This window comes from Cucurbita pepo, chromosome LG12 (genome assembly GCF_002806865.2).
Source record: "Cucurbita pepo subsp. pepo cultivar mu-cu-16 chromosome LG12, ASM280686v2, whole genome shotgun sequence".
NCBI lineage: Eukaryota > Viridiplantae > Streptophyta > Magnoliopsida > Cucurbitales > Cucurbitaceae > Cucurbita > Cucurbita pepo.
The window spans coordinates 6582581-6602220 of NC_036649.1; the positions used below are offsets into that span (position 1 = coordinate 6582581).

The 19640-nt window shown below is 33.3% G+C and overlaps 2 protein-coding genes across 5 annotated transcripts; one reads left to right on the top strand and one right to left on the bottom strand.

Moving 5' to 3' along the window:
• The first annotated feature begins 1551 nt into the window (after positions 1 to 1551).
• Positions 1552 to 2731, top strand: LOC111807387 (transcription repressor OFP14-like). 2 transcript variants are annotated; one of them, XM_023693099.1, is made up of 2 exons: positions 1552 to 2008; positions 2084 to 2731. In XM_023693099.1, the coding sequence occupies exons 1-2, from the start codon at positions 1640 to 1642 to the stop codon at positions 2519 to 2521; spliced, it is 807 nt and encodes a 268-aa protein (XP_023548867.1). In that variant the 5' UTR covers positions 1552 to 1639; the 3' UTR covers positions 2522 to 2731. The 2 variants fall into 2 exon arrangements, with proteins under 2 accessions (XP_023548867.1, XP_023548866.1); XM_023693098.1 differs by having other exon boundaries at positions 1552 to 2731.
• Positions 2732 to 4020: 1289 nt separating this feature from the next.
• Positions 4021 to 18726, bottom strand: LOC111807623 (regulator of telomere elongation helicase 1 homolog). Of its 3 annotated transcripts, XM_023693425.1 has the most exons (24): positions 18492 to 18726; positions 17591 to 17847; positions 16998 to 17146; positions 16255 to 16336; positions 15984 to 16131; positions 15651 to 15807; positions 15093 to 15376; positions 14924 to 14969; positions 13791 to 13932; positions 13544 to 13698; positions 12414 to 12505; positions 12240 to 12338; positions 12056 to 12124; positions 10108 to 10194; positions 9352 to 9411; positions 9116 to 9231; positions 8634 to 8691; positions 8481 to 8565; positions 8024 to 8110; positions 7602 to 7669; positions 6907 to 7503; positions 5926 to 6071; positions 5239 to 5312; positions 4021 to 4611 (listed from the first exon to the last, which is right to left on the bottom strand). In XM_023693425.1, exons 1-23 carry the CDS (start codon positions 18591 to 18593, stop codon positions 5246 to 5248), a joined length of 3153 nt encoding a protein of 1050 aa, XP_023549193.1. In that variant the 5' UTR covers positions 18594 to 18726; the 3' UTR covers positions 4021 to 4611; positions 5239 to 5245. The 3 variants fall into 3 exon arrangements, 2 of the variants coding, with proteins under 2 accessions (XP_023549193.1, XP_023549194.1); XM_023693426.1 differs by lacking the exons at positions 17591 to 17847; positions 18492 to 18726 and having other exon boundaries at positions 16251 to 16336; positions 16998 to 17130; XR_002816963.1 differs by lacking the exons at positions 4021 to 4611; positions 5239 to 5312; positions 5926 to 6071 and having other exon boundaries at positions 7474 to 7503; positions 8068 to 8110.
• Between the last annotated feature and the right edge of the window lie 914 nt (positions 18727 to 19640).

Below are 19640 nucleotides of genomic sequence, written 5' to 3' on the forward strand. Positions count from 1 at the left end.
CATGACTTTGGAATGTTTCCAAAGTTCATTTAAGAAAAATAAGTATTTTTAAAAATGTAATTTCTCGTTCAAAACATAATATTTTAGTCAACTAAACGAGTAGATTTGACCATAGAGTTTGACTTTTAAAATTGTTTCAAAATTATTATTTTAAAATTTTTCGGAAAATTTGAATCTTAAACTTCGAAAAAGGAAGTATATATCACGATTGATAGATGACGTTAAAATTAGTTGGTTAAATGTTTATTAGTAAGTAAATTAAAGTAGAGTAGATTTATGGCCAAATGCAGATTTCATATTCTGTTTTAAGAACTTTCTAAAAATGAGAAATTAAAAATTGATTATAGTTTCCATTTATATTATAAGAAAAAATTATGCAATTATTTGGTAAACAAATCCTAATACTTATTTAACATTCATAAGTTCTAACCTCCTTCTACTAAACAAAAATCATAACATTTTTTCCAAATTTAACAAATTCAATCTTAAATTTAATTTTATATCAGAACAAAATAAATTAAAAATAAAATATTACATAAATATTTCAAGTTATTAAGTTATATTTTATAATTTAAAATAAGCTAAAATAATAAAAATATTCCTCGTCTAAAAGAAAATATACATAAGTTTTCAAAAGTTTCAATAATGCTCTTAAATTAAGAAAAAAAAAACGTTAATTTTTTTTTCTTTCAAAAATACGTTGACACTTAAGTTTTGGATAAAAACGTTTATTTTAAAAAATACACTTGAACTTTCAAAAGAGTTTCAAAAATATTTTTTTAACCTTTAAAAGTGTTTCGAAAATTCAGGTTTCAAAAGTTTCATTAATACTCTTTATTTTTATTTTTTTTTAAGAAAAAATTTGGACATAATTTATAACGTATTGAAAAACCGTCTTCATCTATATACTGATGATAAGAATTTTTAAATAAAGGTAAATAGTATTAATAATATTTTTAAAATTTTATAGATATTTCTTTAATATAGTACTAAAAATATTAAAAAATTTAACTTTTCAACCAAGTTGAAGGGTATTAATAAAACTTTTAAAAGTATGTTTCAAACAATATTTAATAAAATATTAACGGTTTATATCTAAAACTAACGGTTAATTAAAACTTATAAAATTTTTGAGGTATTTTTTAAACAAAATACAAAATTTATGAATATTTTTTATCAATTTAGTCGGTACAAATTTATTTATATACATATAATAATAAAAGAAAAAGTGAAATTAAACCAATAAAATAACTATAAACTATTAATTTTCTTAAATTCAGCCTGAATTCATTTATTCCACCATAAACTTAAATAAATAAATAAATAATTTATTTTACGGTTTTATTCAAACCAAACCCCACAAACCATAATTACATTCTACTAAATTTGGGCTTTAATTCTTCTAGTAATGACTAAGTTCGATGTTTNGTCAACCAACTGCCGTTGAATTCCATCCCTTTAATTTAATATTTTTTTTAAAAAATAATTTATATTTATAAAACGTATTTTTGAGGCCATTAATATTTTTATGTTACTTTCTTCCTCTTGCTTTGGTTTGTTTTTCTTTATAAGAATCAGTTCTCTCTCGGAACTCTTCCCACCAAAACCAGAAAGAAAGCTAAATTCATCCAAATTGGCCATGAATCTAAAGAACAAAAAGAAAATTCCAAAAAAATTGCAGAAATCGCTTCAGGATTACCTCGCGAAGATCAAGAAGCCAACGCCGCAGATTCAATTTCCTAATCCCCAAACTTTTTCGTCTTCAAAAAGTTGGATTCTGTCTGGTTGTAAGCATCCGAAGACCCTGTCGTTCGCTATCGATCAGAAGGAAACTGACGGCGTTGGTAATAATGACGACGCCGCAGCAACGCTCGCCGATGTCGACCGATTTCTCTTCGAGAACTTCCGATCGTTGTACCTGAAAGAGGATGAAGATTGTGTTGAGAGAAAAGTAGGAGGAGGAGGTCGAGATGGAAAGAATCACAGAGGAGTTTCACCTGAATCGCTGGTTGATTCTTACGGAGGAGGAGGAGGAGGAGGTCGAGATGGAAAGAATCACAGAGGAGTTTCACCTGAATCGCTGGTTGATTCTTACGATGGATCTCATCGATTCTTCTTCTCCCCTGGCTTATCTGAATCTCTTCCGGACGATTCTCAAGCAGAATCGTTAGAAAATGCCGGATCGAGTTCTTCGTCCTTGATCTGTGAAGATCGAGGCAAGGATCCGAAACCTCCGAGCGATTGCATCGTGATTTTGAGACAATCGTCGAATCCGTCAGAGGAATTTCGTCGATCGATGCAAGAGATGATGGATGCTCATACGAAACAACATAAGAAAGTCGATTGGGAGTTTATGGAAGAACTTTTGTTCAGCTTCCTAAATCTGAACGATAAAAAATCGTACAAATACATACTAAACGCTTTCGTTGATTTGATAGTGATCTTGCGGCAGAAGGCGGAGGAGGCTCCAACGAAGCCGCGAACAGTGCGAAGCGTGAGAATGGTGAGGAAAATGCTGTGAAATCTGCAAAGAAGAAGGACGTTGAAAGTGAAATCAAAGATTTCATAGAATAATAATCGACTTTGAATCTGAATACAGAGAGAAGTGAGGGAAGAACTGCTGTGTGATTCTGCAACTTCAAAGGAGATGATGGTAAACAAATGTATTCTACATTTTTCTGAAGTAAATTCAAACTCTGTTTCCGAATCACAGTGAACATAGAATTTGGAATCCCTCTCTCCCTCTCTCTCGCTCCCGCTCCCGCTCACCGCTTTCCCTCCTTTTTCTCTCTCTCTAAAAAAATGGAATCAAATTTTTAAAAACATGTTTCATGTTCAATGAAATTAATTAAAATATTAAATTTTGAGCTATGAACACAAATTTAAAAATGAAATCTATGGATCAAAATAATTGTAGGATGTATTTTATTTTGGTCGTTTCTCTCTCACTACAATTATGTGACATGTTTATAAACTAGAGCAAAAGTTTAAAAGATCAAAAAAATTTAGATTGATCTAATTTTTAACTGCAAAAAAAGATTATAATATTCAGCTCAATATATCAAATTAAATGATTTTTATTAATTTTGTGTAACTTTTCAAGACCTACGTGTTGAAAGGTATCTTTGATCAACATTTCTAACAAAAAAAAAAAAAAAAAAAAAAAAAAATTGTAGAACAAGGATAAGTGTTTAAGATGGATTTATTGGATGATGAAAGTCCCACATCGGCTAATTTAGAGAATGATCATGGGTTCATAAGTGAGGAATACTAACTTCATTCGTACGAGGAAAGGCTAAAACAAAGCCATGAGAACTTATGCTTAAAATGGACAATATCATGCCATTAAAAAATTAGAATCGATTATTATACCATTATAGAGAGTCGTGTTCATCTAACAAGATTCTCTATGCTTAAACTATTGTAGAATTGAAGAGAAGATAGTTGTAGCTAATTCACGAGAGTGAGAAAGCAAAATAATTTTTTGTTATAATTTTTTTACTCTAATGTTTCGTCTTATGTTGTAGTCAAATACAAGGTGAAAAATATTAATATATATATATATATATTTGTATAATTTAACTAAAATTAAAAGTTTTAAAAATCTATTATAATTATTAAAAAAAATTTATTAAAAGAATTAAAAAAAAAAAAGTTTGGAGATAAATTTATAATTAGTTAAATTATAGTTCATGTGGTTTGAAATTTGTATTTAGTGCATATTTTGGCAATTATGTCCATTACATCATCAAACTCTAAAAATATCTACTACGTTTCTAACTTATTTATTTATTTAAAAAAAAATTCCAATTTAAAACACAATTAAAAATTTATAGCTGCATTAATTATAAAATTCAAATTTAAAATATTAAGAAATAGGTTAAATGCAAAACTTTAAAACCTTATACTTACCAATTTAAATTTAGACTAAATAGATACAAACTTCCGACTATACTTTATAATTTAATCTAAAATATCAAAATTGTTGATGAAAGATAATTGAAAAAAATGAAAAAATTATCTCTCATCTTAATGAAAGACCTCGATAATACGATAATGATTAGGAGGAGAGACTAATAAACAATAATAAATATTAAAGAAAAAAAAGTTTATTTCCCATCTCGACTACAAGATGGGATTCATCCTAATCACAAAATAAACCTAAATCTTAATCATTACGGCAATGAAATAAATAAATAAAGAGGGAAAAAAAACAATAAAATTATACCTTGCGACAAGGTTATCCGATTGTTCCTTTACTTCGCATCAGTTTGATGATGAACATTCTGCCAATTGGTAGCAGTTTCCACTGCTCGAGGCTTCCTTAACCCATCTTTTTCAGTGTCGCTCCAAGGGATCAACGGTGGCCACGTTTGGCCGGCCAGTCCGAGAGAGTTTCAGATAACTTTCACACTGAGACGATTCCTCCTCCCTCAACCCTATTATGCTTAGTTGCACGTTCTTCAAGCATCATGCCTCTCAAGCTTTGTGCTTCAGCGATTCAATGGTCAGGATCTTAATGCAATTTTCTATTAGGACCAAACCCAGCTGGCTTTTGAATTGGCATCTGTTCCAGTTGCTATCGAATTGGTGCAATGGGTGAGCATTGCGCTGCAAGATAAAGAAGCCATGTTAACCCAATTCATTTTAATCTATGAATCCGATGTATGAAGAGGAAATCATTATAAAAATGGAAGCAAAAAGCATGCTTTAATAGAACATCTCTTGAATGGCGAGTTCAATTATTATTTATGATTACACACACAAAAGGATTTGAACACAATCTTCAGGACATCAAACCAAAAGATTACTAATTTCTTTCTCAGACCAAGCATATAATCAAAAGCCAAGAGCAAACTATTACAAAGAAACCTTAAATCCAAGGTTGAGTTTAAAAAAAAGAAAATGATGTATTTACGGATAAAAGAAATCTTTGTGTAACATACTCCAATATGTGGTATTAAGGTCACAAAAACTATCACATGAATCCTTTTTGCCACAAAAGGGCTCCAGTCATGCATTTCAATATAATACTAACTAGCTTTATCTTTCAACCACCAAGCTGAAAGAGCTTTCGAGCAGCCACTCTTCAATAAACTTGAATCCAATAATCCTTTTTAATTATAAAACTAGCAATGATGAAAGGGATTTCCTTATATATTTACATATATGAATCAATATTGTAAAATCAAATCTCAGTACAGAGAGGTCAAAAGCACACGGGAAAAAGATACTTACGTTAATGTCACGTGCTGGTACCAAGGAACTGCTCGTACAAGGAATGGTATTTTGCAGGGATATAATCCTTGAAGCTGTTGACATTTGCCAGAAAAAAAAAAAAAAAAAAAAAAAAGAAGTATAAATGCAATGTCAGATTCTGGAAAATGTGATATTTCAGAAATATTCCTATAAAAATGAAGATAATCAAATTATAACCACCGCATCAGACACACAAACCACTATGTATCAGAAAAAGAAAAAGAACTTCTAAAATGCCTATAAAAATGTATATTCTTTTAATGAGTATCCAAATCAGCCAGAGGGCCCGACATCTGCAGAAGATGATTTTAGCTATAGCATTTCCACAAATACTTATGTATTCCTAGCTAAATCACATAATAATAAAGCTACAGAAAAAAACTGTGAATCATTGTAATGATGCGCTTGAGGTAACATGTCATGAAACTTTATCTGATATGGAAGCATGAGAAATTCTAGAATAAAACATAAATTATTCTTAGACATTTACATAACATGGGCATGAAGAAGATAGAATACAGACTTTGACTATGACTATGATGTAGCCTCTGAAGTAGTAGCCTAAAGGTATCCCATAATTAAAGTTGGAATAAGAAAAATAAGACAACCAAATAAACCAGCCTTCTAACCAGAAGAGAGACTATTCATGATGATAAAGGAATATACCCTGTACGAAGGCATAGCCTATCAGGCCCTGAAAATATTCCTACGATGGACTGCAAAACTTGGCTTATATTCATTGCTTTGGTTTTCAGTGCTTTCATAAACCCCACAAATTCCTTGTATTCGCTGGCACTAAGTTTATCTCTGACCTGCAAGACATCTTGGAAAACAGGGGTTATCATATCATAAAAAACTAATAACTTTGACAGGACAAGACAAAATTATGGATGGATAGAAGAATTCAATTACAATTTTAAGAAAGTCCAAAGGAAAAGGCGATGGTTCATTGTGAAAGCTCAAAACAGAAATCATTTTCCCAANTTTTTTTTTTTTTTTTTTTTTTTTTTTTTTTTTTTTTTTTTTTTCACGATAAGAAGAAATAATGTTTTGGATGGTAATGTCTACATATCAAAAAAGATTTGAGAAACGCACAGAAAAATAAATGAAGGCTCTAACCTAAATATTTAGCATATTGGAAAGAAAAGGATGGCATTAAACATTTTTAGCCCACAATAATTGATTCAGATTCAGGTGCCTAAACGGTCTACACCAATCTGAGGATTGGTCGTGGGATCTGAAGCTGATGATGCATGACATTGATAAACAAAAAGCTGAAAAAGAAGAAAAGAGCCTCGATGTGTGTTGGCTCCAAAACCGTAGATATGAGTTAAGCCCAACACCAAAGCAGCGTGACAAGAAAAAAGTTGTAGCATTGACAAAACGGTTCAAGGACAAGGTGATTTTTTTGGCAGATGGAAGTGTTATACATCCAGGTTGGCCATGTAGATTAGTTAGTTTGTCAGTTAGTTCCCTAGGAGCAAGTATGTAAGTTATGGGTTTGAGTGTTATAAAATAGAGGGAAGGCATAAAAACAAAACAGTGAAGAGTTCGAAATGAGTTTGGCTCTAGGGGAGGAATTCCAGGTTACTCAAATTACCTGATATTATATTAAAAAACAAAAAAAGTTCTGTTGTTACAATTTACCTGACTCAGAAAATCAGATCCTTTAGCTTCCTCATCACCAGGGTGAACAGGAACGCATTTGATAATCTTGTCATTCCGATTGTCAGACTCTGTACCCATCTTCTGCGTAGTGTGACTATTTCTGTGTAGCAATGTCAAATCAACAACATCATTTTGCACCCCTCGGGTATCAGATGTTGAAACTTCAGACTTCACTGAACAAATTTTGAGGGGAAGGTTTTTTGATTCGGATGGTCTAGCACCAGAAGGCCCAAAAGAATTCTTCATAATTTTTGCGGAAGCCTGCTCAGTGCTGAACAACTTGCGCTTCTCTGCTACCAACAGTCTTTTGTCTGGTTGTTTATTCACTACAGAAACGCCAGTTAAATCAACAACTTCATGACTCTGATACTGAGAAGATTTCTTGTCCGACAATACTAATTTTTTCCCTCGATGTGATAGATTATTTGAACTTTTTATTTTGGAAGATAGAGAGTTAAAAGAGGTAACAGATGGACTATTGGCAGGAAGAACATCTTTCCAGCAGCTGGAATAACTCGCATCTTTTATGTTAAGGGAAGACACAAACTTCCCCGAACAATCATGACCCTCTGGCTTCTGCAGTGAAAATCACAATAAACCAGCCATAAAAATATGTATCGCAATCTCAAAAATAGCATTAACACGGGGGGTGGGAGCAGTGGTGGTGGACTTGCCTTTGATACAAGTTTTTCCATGTGAACCACGCCAAAAGATTTTGTAGTTCTCTTTTCTCCATTATCTCCTGTAAAGACATTTTTTGTTTCCAGAAAAATAAATATCTCAACAGTTATAATTTTTCTTAAAAAATATATAATAAAGATAAAGATCTCTTATGCAGAAATGAAAACAAAAGCCGCAGTATGGCAACTCTTGAGTTCTAGTAAAAATTAGCAACCAAGTCAAAGAGCCATTTTCAAAGCTTGAATTCATAATAAGATTGAAAATTTTATTTTAGTTTTAAACATGATACAACGAGAAAATGATCATATGTTTTTTATCCAATAAGAGAATCTTGAATTACCTCTCTAAGTTTACGTGTGAGCATGTGACTTAAGTGATCGTTGGGATTTTAAAAAAATGCAGATTAAAAAGTTACCAGATAACGAAGTGAAAGATCCTTCATAAGAGATATCCTCCAACCTGGTAGTATCAACTCCTTCGTGTTTGAACCTTTCACTCGGATCTGAAATACAATGGAAAAAATGTACGAGGGAGGAAGAAAATTAAATTAGTGAATTATATATACAGGGAAGCCAATAATGTTAAACCTAACTAAAAGCTTGTCGATATTGCAAGTTGCATAATCATTCATTTTGAAACTAGAAAGCTTGCATAAAATCAAAATTTATAGATGATAAAAGCATTACATAAGTCATGGATAAAACGAGTTACCTGACAAGTCAAACAAATCAAATGTAGAGAAAATATAGTATTGTTTTTTCACGTAAAGGTTTTAAAGTGATCAATATAGTATTGTTCCAAGAATTGATATAAAAACCACCTCTTAAGGTTCAATGACTCGCACAAACAGTTAATTAATACAGTAGACTTGCCTTCAGGTTTTGGACATATCCGATTTTCATCATCTCGAAAGAATCGGGTCAATGTGTAAACTACGTCGCCAAATTTAGAATAACACTGCATTAGAACAAAGGAGTTGTGAAGGAAGTTTCATGAATAAATATATTTCTTAAAATAAATTCCACCTTGATATGAGGTTGTATCCAAACTGATATTTGAGACTGACGACTTGAATGGGCAAACCTATTCAAATTAATGTTTAATTGTAAAATCAATAACTACTTGGAGTATACCAAAGAAAAAAAAAGTGGGATCAATAAATGATTTCAAGGAGAAGTTAAGATTAGACAGCAGGCAAATACAAAAGTGATGATAATACAGAGTAGACAATGCCAAGCGTCTGGTTGCTGACATTTAATATTCCAATATTAGATTGAACCATATACTTCTAGAAATATCTAGTAAGAAGACGAAATCTTTATGATTCCTGAAGATAAGAAACGACCAACTAGGTATAGAACACCCATATATAATTTAATCAAGCAAATTGCTAACAATTTCAACCAATGAAAGGCAAGCAGAAAACGAGTCCCACATAATTTCATTTAGACCTTCAACAATTCTACTAGTCTCGTTAATGTGGAATTAAAAACTAGAAGAAAAATACCTCTCGTCACAAAAGATTATGGCTCCATAGTCATGGCGGTGACGTATCACACGTCCAACTGCCTGATTGACAGCTCTCAATGCTTGTTGGGTGTACCAGTTCTCTCCCGTCATAATCTGCCTCATCAATAACCCATGACTTACAGGATCANAAAAAAAAAAAAAAAAAAAAAAAAAAAAAAAAAAAAAAAAAAAAAAAAAAAAAAAAAGAACAGTAGTTGCACTAAAATACTTTACCTGATAGTCTCCTTTTTGTGAATGTGACTGATGATCTAAATAGTCACGCTTCAAGCGAACCTGTCACACAGAACGTCAAATCTGAAAGTTAAACCCAAGAACAAAGACAAGGGAGAGCAAGGTCAACCTGCATATAACGTTTATGCCATATGAAACTTATTTATTAGTTGGGAAACATTTTACTTGGAAGTTGGGACAACCACATGGTGAAAGGAAGTTTCTTCCTAGACAGAAGGAACTATCTAGTGGGAACTTGGTCTGATGAGATCCATTTGAGGCTGGACAAGAAATAGTTTCGTTTATCATGAAAATAAAAATGTTGGATATCGTAGTCAAATCAATCTAGACCCAGTACCAATTACCTTCTGCACTGACATAACTGATGACAGTATAGGTGAACATAAATCTTGCTACGTTAAATCTAAAAATAGAAAACTTCAACCCAATAGAGCAAAGTACATATTCTTCAGTAACTACAAAGGAAATTCAAAGCTCATGCACATATTTTTTAGGGTAGGAAAGATCATACATGTAGCTATGTGTGGTTCCAGAGTATGCGTCAATTCAAGACCAACATGAAAGTAATAGAAACCTTACAGATCAAACAATGGAGAATCTAAAATGATGAATCATATTAAGACTATTAACATCATTGGGCTATACACTATCCAAAGTTCAGCGAGAAATTGAGTTCCAGTTCTATAATACAGATTGGCGTATCTCATTGACTATGAGGTAGGAAGTAGATAAACTAACCTTTGGATCATTCCTTGAAGCAAAAGGCATACCAGTGATGATGACAGCTCGTCCAGCATGATCAGCAAAATCTAATCCTTCACTCACCTGTGGAGGTGTGATACAACCATCCATGATTCACAACTTTAATATGATGATGCTAAGAGAATTAATTGAATTTTGCATCATTATTATTAAGCAGAAATTATCTTAAACTAGCTATCTGCATTAATTATCACGAAGTAAGCTATGTATCTTAGCCCGATGTGAATAATGTTAAAGCAACGCACAATGATATTCCATTCCATGAAAAGCTACCGCAAACGCAACTTCATTAATAAAAGGAAGACTTGCAAATACCACATTTCTAAAAAGGCAATAATCTCTGTCCAACTAGAGAAGTCTATAAAAAAGCTGTTTAGGAAAAACATCCCACAAATCAGCCAATTCTCTACAAGATTTTTAAAATCTTATTGTTCCTTCCCAGCCAAAGAAACTAAAGAATAACTTTTCATTCATTAAGCCATAAAAAGCAGGACCTTCTTTAGTCAATTTGAGCTTCCAAATGGCTGAGATGTGGATTGTCCTATATCCATGGGAAACCCCCACGCCACTCTGAGTCTCTGAAAATGACAAATAATCTAGTCCAACATTTGTACAACTCCAGGTGCATGGATAGGTGGATAAGTTCTTTTTAAAATTAACGCAAGAGGGAGAGGCCAGGTTTATATGTACACTTCTCTTCACTCTCCATATTGCTGATGCTCTTAAAGATCAAAGTCCACGAGAAGATTCTAACTTCTTTAAAGATTTTTCAATTTTTGGCCTATATTTTCTTGGTTAAATTAAAAGTTTAGTCCTAAGATTCTCAAAATTGAGTCAAATAGGCCTCTCAAACTTAAGAAAAATGTCTAATAGGTCCTTAAACTTTCAATAATCTGTAATAGATCTCTGGAGTTAAAATAATCTAATAAATCCTTGAACTTTCAATTTTGTGTTTAATTGGTTAGGTCTTATTCGACACTTCTTAAATTCCACCATACCTATACAACATAAAATTCTTAAAAGATCTTATGACCTTTCAATTTCATGTCTTTGTAAATTTTTAAATAATTCAAATATGAAAGGACCTATTACACAAAATTCAAACTTCATAACTACACTTGCAATTTAACCTATGTTCATCTATCAATTTATGGAAATCAAGAGAACCGTATCTGTGATTTTATATCGGTGACAGTGTGCAAAAGACTAGTCAATTCCACATTCTCCTACTCTTTGAAGAGTTCTCTAAAACGTAAATCCCAGTTGATCCGCATTCCAACTCATCAGAATTCACAAAAGCATATAACTCGAGAACTTATCTAAACAGCACTACTTAATCCTTAACTATCTAAGAAAACTTCTTTTATGATATCGAATGAAAGTATAACCAAAGAGCGGCCAAATCAAACACATCAGATCAAAGCAGAGGATTCACCTAAAAACCTTAGAAAAATGGTTCCAATATCACATATTCATAAACTAAGAAAGAACACAACAAGGTTTAGTCATATATATGCATTTAGAGAAGCATTCTTATATTGCAAACATGCTGACAAGATCTCCCAGTAGAAATCTTACTATTCTTTCTAACCCAATATTAATATCAACTAAAAGAAATTCAAGATAGTGGGGAAGTCAGGTTGGGGTGAGAAATGTTATTCCAATCCCAATCAAGTTTTTATTTTTATCCCCAATTTTGACCATTTTCTCAGCCAGCATGGGGATTTCAGGTAGGGCCCAGGTCCCATGGTTTTTTTAATCCTTAAATGATTTTATCTACCTTTTGGTAGGCAAAACTCTATTTTTGCTCCTAAATGCTGCCCACTTCTAACCTCCAGAAGAATGAGAGATTTTACCCATTGTGGCCAAAGAAAAAGCATACAGAGGCATCCCAAGGCATTTTACTCTTAACAATAAGGCATACCTTCCCACGACAAACAGCAAAAAATACTGCACCATTGGATGATGTGTCTTTCAGCTTGAACATATAGTCCTGTCACAATATCAACATGCCACATCATGGTACAGACAAAACATCACACGATGACTAAAGCTCTTCTACTTCCATTTTTCTTCTCTTTTTTTAACATTTCCAGTAAGTTATGTACCTCAATTGACGAAGGAAACAATGAAGATTGCCTAGGTTCTATAACAGGCTTCTTATGCTTGCAAATCCTTTCCCAAATTGTCGTTGAGCTTGAAAGGCTCTATAGATTGTGGACAAAAATTTTCATCAGAAGAAAGCAAAAAGAATAATATGTAGGTTATTCTGCAAGCAATACCTGGTTCTTCCAGCAGCCAATGCACTGGTCTAGAAAATAGTATGATGGGAAGAAGACAAGCAAACCATCGGGTACAATACGTGCAAAGTTGACTGCGACCAAGAATCCAAGGATTACATCATCATGCTCTCAATAGACTAAAATTAGCTTCACGATGAATTTTAGCATTTGCAAAACAGTTATAAATGTCTAGATTATACATACAACTGATTAAAAATCATTTTGTCGAGTGAGACTCCCGTCCTCCCTCTAAATTCTCGAGTATACTTGGAATTATAGAGTAAGAAATCTAGCGTACATTGAAATGGTGATTCTTGGAGATAGAAGTTCAGTAATGAGGAGACTGAAAGACAAGTATTGCATCCGCATCCAGTTGAAACTAGATTGTTCTTTGTTCATAGTAATTTCATTGATAACTTCATATCTTGTTAGAAAAAAAAAAGTAACTATCACGTAGAGGTGCTTGATGAGCGGCCTCAAAGGAAAGTTGTCAAAGTGGCGATGCCAGTTATGAAAATTTGTTGATTGGGAGCCAACTGAGAATATCGTGAAGTCTTCACAAGAGAAATTACCATGCATTTTGTGGTGGGTAGCAGTTCTTGCCCATAAAGATTGCTGGGATTGCACAAATTTGTAAAGCCAGAAGTAGATTCTATTTTAAAATGCTTAGATGGAGCTAGATGAGGTTTGAAGACATGTTAAATTTAACGTGTCCCCTTGGGTTTCTTATGCCAAAGAATTCTTTAACCTTTACAGAGAACAGTTTATGAGGAACAATTTTGTATTGCATTTGACTTTGCAGAATGGAGTTAACGTCTTCCTTCATGCCCGTTTTTGGGGTCATCCTTTGAAAAGAGGGGCTATAATCATGTGGATTAGTTTTATCTTTGCAATCTTTAGGTGGTCTGGAGAAACACTGGGAGGAGTTCTAGTGTATCATAGTTTTTCATGCTCTCAAGTTGACGTCTTCTCTCAAAGGCCTTCTATCTCTGATTTTACCTACTGAGTTGTTTTGTAACCTTGTTTTTTAACTTTTTTAACCCCTTTTGTATTCCTTCGTGTATGGATGAGGGCGGGAGGAGGGGTATTATTTTTCACATCGACTCTAAAAGCAGAAAGCTTATACATACCAATAGCATTTCCAAGGTCTAGCTTATATGCTTCAGACTCGCGATTCCAGTAGGAGGAGTTAAAAGAACAACCCGATGGACCAACAGATACAACTCCAGCCCATATCTGATTTGAGGATATGACATGAGGGTTCTCCAACCGGACAGGAAAATCTCTGGGTTCACAATCAAAACACCCAGAATTAACATTTATAATAGTTCTGGATGGTCGAAATGTGCAAGAAAGAGTTTAATCAAAGCGACCAACAGTTTCAATTCCTGTGCAAATGAATCCAAAGGAGATAAAGTGCCAGATGTCAAAATAATAGAGCCCACTTCCATTTTGGGAAATGCTTCCAAGGCCATGCCAGGGTTAAAACACCACCAGCTGAGTGTTCTAGATGCCTTGCCTGAAAAAGAAAAACAAAAGCATGTAACAAAAATGGCAAAAATGTCTTATATCCCAGTGAATGGAGAAATCATTTTTGTTTGAAACAATTGCTTATAATGTCAAACAATATTATAAGCTAGAACTGAAACATGTAAAAGTAATAATCTATTATGTATGAGTGTAGAAAGAAACTGACCAATTGATTCTCTACCATATGAATTGAGATTAGGTTCACTGGCTCAAGAACCAGACAGCTACTTGCTAGCTTCAGGAACTGAGCGAATAAATTGGCTGGAGCAAGGACTAAAAAGGTCCTTTTTATTTATGCCATTCAATATTTTCAAAATAAAAAGACCAGGTAAGATTAAGAACAGAAGATAGATTTTTTAATTATTTCACAATGAAGAATAAAGGATAGACGGGAAAAATGTTAGCTTGTTTGCAGCCATATAAAAAGGTAGGAGAGCGTAGTGCCCAAAACTATTCCATTGTTTATCTCTTCTTTTAATTGGTTTCATGGGATCCAATAAGATTTTATCTTGCCACATTACAGGGCAATCCCACACGTTATCATACGTCAGTGAATTAATTCACTTCACCTGATCTATAATTTGAGTAAACATAAGCATCAAACTTTCAACGATCTTCTAAAGAAGCAGCTAAAGAACGTAATCTACCTATGGCCTCAAAACACCAGTTTGTGCCTGCCCTGCAGAGTTAAAACTCGGCCAGATCATGAGCCAAACATTTACAAAATTGAGTGCCTAATCAGCAAATAGACATTAATAGAATTACAATCATCGCTATCTGGTTTTACTTTTCTTTTCTAATCATGGTCATTATAGTTATCATGCAGAAAGACAATGTCCTATTTATATCTTAACTAAAGCCAAGTTAATTAAAGAAAAAAAAAACATTAAGTTATATATGAGAATAACAAGTTTATAAAAAGAAGAATAAATATAAGATGAAATTCCACTCCAAACATCAGAATTGTAGATTAGAAGCACCTTTTAGGCCATCTATAGCACTTGCTTCATTCTCTTGCACGTGAACCTAAATGAAATGTTCAAAATAAGATGCTGCCAAAATAGCGAGGTAAAAATAAGAGCTGACTAGGAGAGAGCTCGATTGGACAGTCCTGGCAATAATAAACAATATTGGCAAATTTTATCTTACTTGGTAAAACTTTGCATGCTCATTGCCCTTCTCTCTAAAGACAATATCAAGGATATCTGTAATGCTTTCCAGCCGACAGCCTGTGTTCTGCATCTTCTGCTGCTTGTCTTCTTCAAGAAGTATAGCTGCTTCCTCGATTATGTCTTTAAGCTTACAGACAGACTCATGTGTGATATTGAGCTCTGCCAGTAGTTCGTAGATGTAAGGTCCAGGCTTAGTAAATCCTAATTCCTTGGACTGAATCGGGATCTCAGATATTCCCTTCTCAAGCTTCAGGAGAAGTGCTGCATGATTTTAAAATTAGCTGGTATTAAGAATTCAATGGAAAAGGCACTGAGTTCTAGTCTCTCGTCAACAATTATATTATATGAGAAGTGCAGTTCAAAAGCACGATTGTGCCAGATTAAACCGCCTGGGTTGATGTCACAACAATTGTCAACGTGAAAATGATTCACCAATTGTAATAGATAGCTTAAAAAATAAACCAGCAGATGTGCAAAACAAAAATAACCAATAACACTTCAATTGTACAAATCACTATTATTTACTCCAAATTACCTCGAAGTATAGAAAAATTATCTGGATTCCCTGATTTGTCATTTGATTCTTCTCTTCTCTTTATGGAAAGATCAATACAGCTTTTGGCTTCAGAAATACAAGCTGTCAGCAGCCAAGAAGTTAAATCAAAAGAGGCTGCATCTGCACATATGCTTTCCTGCAAGACAATTATACTGCTTCAGTGGCTAATCATATATTCCTCCGTGATACAAGGAACAAACACATGATCTGTAATCTCATTAAGGCTTGGACATAGTAATACAAAAAGATAGTACAAGACAAAAAAGACTCTAAGAACGTAGTATCGCTGTTCTGAAGTTAAAAGCTGCTTACTAAGTTGTGAGCTTCGTCAAATATGAGTATGCTGTCTTTCCAATCAAGGACAAGAGATTTTCTATATCCACGATCAATGAGATAGTTATATGGAGCAAACATTATATCAACAGCCTTGTGAAGCTCCCGCGATACATAATAAGGACATCTAAAAGAAAAAAACATCCAAATAGCATTACACAAGCGCCATAGCAATTTCACCAAACCAACTCTAATATAACTTAACAGACGGGCATGAAAGCAAAAACGTATTAGATGAAAAAGGACCTACGGCCCAAAACTCTTTCCAATATTGACCAGATCTTCAATGTCGATAGGCTCATCTCCAAGATGTGGATTATCCTTCACATAGCCTACAACAGAATTGAAGTATGCAGAAATAAGTTTTTCCAATTGTTAAAATTATTATAGATAGCAAATACCTAGTGATTGTAAGAAACATTTAAGAAACTTGGAAAGTAATATTTCAAAGATTCTTAGTATCATCACTACAATTTTTCAACAAGATAATTAAGAAAACCAAAGCTGTTATCCTAGAGTTGAAATATCCTTTATGCTTAGATTCTCAATGTACTTGCCAACCTTTTCTCTTACTTCATCTTTTGGATTAGGAAAAAGGATATTTTCAAAATTTAAGTGATTCAGATGTGCAGCTTTCTTTTTCTTTTTTCTTTTTTCTTTTTTCAAAAAGCAGCATATAGCATAAAATGGCCACAGATTTTTCAAACAGAAAATCTAGATTTTGGTTCCAAATAATCGGTAAGACCAATATCAGATAATATGACTTGAATTTGACAAGACCAAAATAAATTTTGCCTCTTGCAAAAGATGTTTTAGACTGTAAGCTTCCGTGCTGATCATTTTTTAATATGATCATTATGAATACCCTCATGCTAGTTCTCTGCACTCTACGAAAGTTAGATACCATGACAATTTCAAGAAGTTTAATCATGTATCTGGGTGGACAAAGTACAAAGTATGCAATGCAGATGCAATAGATCGATAGAGAATAACCAGAAACACGAGTAAAATGGTTGCAATGACGGTTTCCACGTTTTCGGCAAAGTGATCGGCAAGCATTGTTTTGTGTTCTCCCACGGAGTAAACTCACTTCATCATGAATGCATAATTGCTCTCGAGATCCTAGAACTACCATCTTGGGCCTGCATGTATGCAAATTTCAAGAAGCTTCAAAAGTCATTCAGAAAATAGTAAGAATTTTTCACCAACATAGTCAGCTTCCTCTGCACAAAACTAATATGAACAGAATAACATGTAAATCTCACTAAATCCAAGAACTTCTACGATCAAAATGTGAATCCATAATAAACAGGTCAAACCCTCCAACATCCATGTCCTTGCTCCGTAAGTATGAACTCTGACCAATAGGCTATGCAGTAACTCGGTCATTAGATATATCGCTTGGCAAGTAATAAACAGCAGTTCATGGTCAACTTCTTATAAAAAATTCCCTAAATGGTCATGTGCACTATGCTTGAAAGTGGTTGCAGACAAAATAAAATTTCATTGAAAAATTAAGTTGAATGATTCTTTAACAGGACTAAGAAATAAATCACGCTTCCTAAATATGGGAATTAACTTTAAACCTGTAAGAGGTTTTCTTCAACTCTTGAATAACTTGCCGAAGTTGGCTGTGAGTGCGAGTTGTGTACACAATGGTTGGAGGTCTTGTCGAAGTAGACTGTGATGATGAAACATTCATACCACCCTCAGTATTTTGGCTGTTCCATACACTCCGACCAGATGAGAAGTCACCCAAACTCTTCCTCCAGGCCAATGTAGCACAGAGTAGGCAAAGTGTTTTCCCAGTTCCAGTTGGACTCTCTAAAAGTGCATTACATTTCTGTCAAATAACAGTTTGATCAGGAGTGTCTTACAACGATTGAAACCCTTTTCATAGGAAGTGGCCTATAAAATGCCACTTATATTCAGTAATTAGACATGGCAATAAATATCGTGCTATGTAAGTTTCAAAACTAATTATTAAAACATAAGATATGAAATGAGTTTACTGCTTTCCATCAATAATTCAAAGCAGGCCAGAGAGGAATTCAAGAATGCAACAGAATGAACAACTACCTGATCCAAAATGCAAGCTGAAGAAGAGGTGGAGGATGGACAACAAGCTATAAGGGATTTGGAGGATATTTGAAATTTCATAGATTTTATGGGACTGCTTAGATAGTTCTCTCATATATCATTGAAAAGAGTTTGTTACTTACGAAAAAACGCCGAGCAAGTTGAATTGAGCAAAGAAAACCGATGCAATATACCACTGAAAATTATCCACATACTAGATGCCATCTGAATAGAATGCACACCAAAACACTGAAAACACACATAGAAGTGAACGGTTTCTTTGGTAGTTTAATCATTTGCTTAGTAGTTCACTGTAACTAGAGCAAATAAGTGATCAAGAAACGCTCCATGTGAATTTTTCGGAGGAAGATCAATGAAACTATAAGATAATGCCATGTGAAATCTTACCCCCTGGAGAGATTGAATAACTTTTTCCATGTAAACGAGCTGGCAATCGTAGGCATCAAACGGGAAGTCGACATCGATACCTCTGATTTTGTATCTCGGCATTTCTTTCCTTTGTTCTTTCCCTTGAGTTTGCCGGGAAATATCGATAAATTCTGGTGTTGATCTTCTTCAATCGAATTATGAATATGATAACCTAGACGAATTTGTTCATCGACTCCCATCACTCTTTCCCGCCAAAATGACCTATGTTACGAAACGACGTCGTTTCCGCGAGCGAGGGAATGAATTTTGATATAATATATATATTTTAGTTATGAGATTCTTAATCAATTTTACTTCCTCTCTACCAAAAAAAATATATATATATATATAAATAAAATACTCTTAATGGGAAATAAATAAATAAAATTTTAATTAATTACTTTTTTTTTTTTTGTTTAATGACTTATAAATTATAACTTATTTTTATTTTAAATTTATGTTCAACCTAATAATTATCGCATACGACATAACTATTGATATATAACAATACTCAACTGTTATATGTTACATGAACACGACTCTCCACAATAGTATGATATTGTCCACTTTTAGCATAAGTTCTCATAATTTTGCTTTGGGATTCTCCAAAATGTCTCATACGGGAAGAGTATTCATTTGATTATAAATTTATGATCATTCCCTAAATTAGCCGATGTAGGACTTTCATTATCCAACATTATAAACAGACCTCTCAAATACAATATAGATATATTTTGTAGTTAACAAAAATTGTTAATCAACCCATCTAAAATATCTATAAATAATCGGCTTTCATCGTAAATTAATAATTATATTTTCATATATGAATTAATTTGGTATTTATACGTAGTAATATTTAAATGTAGATAATATATAAAACTTACAAATAATATATTAAAAAACTCTATAAATAATAAGCTTTCGTCGTAAATTAATAATTATATTTTCCGATATAAATTAAATTATACAAATAATAATAAAAAAAGAATAAAATAATGTTGAGGCATCGGCAGCCTGCTGGGCCCAAGAATGTCTCCAAGTGCGGAGCCCGGCCCAGCCCAGCGTACAACAAACGAGGAATCTGAAAGGCACAGTGCGTCTAGAACTTTCTAGAATTTTAATATCGCT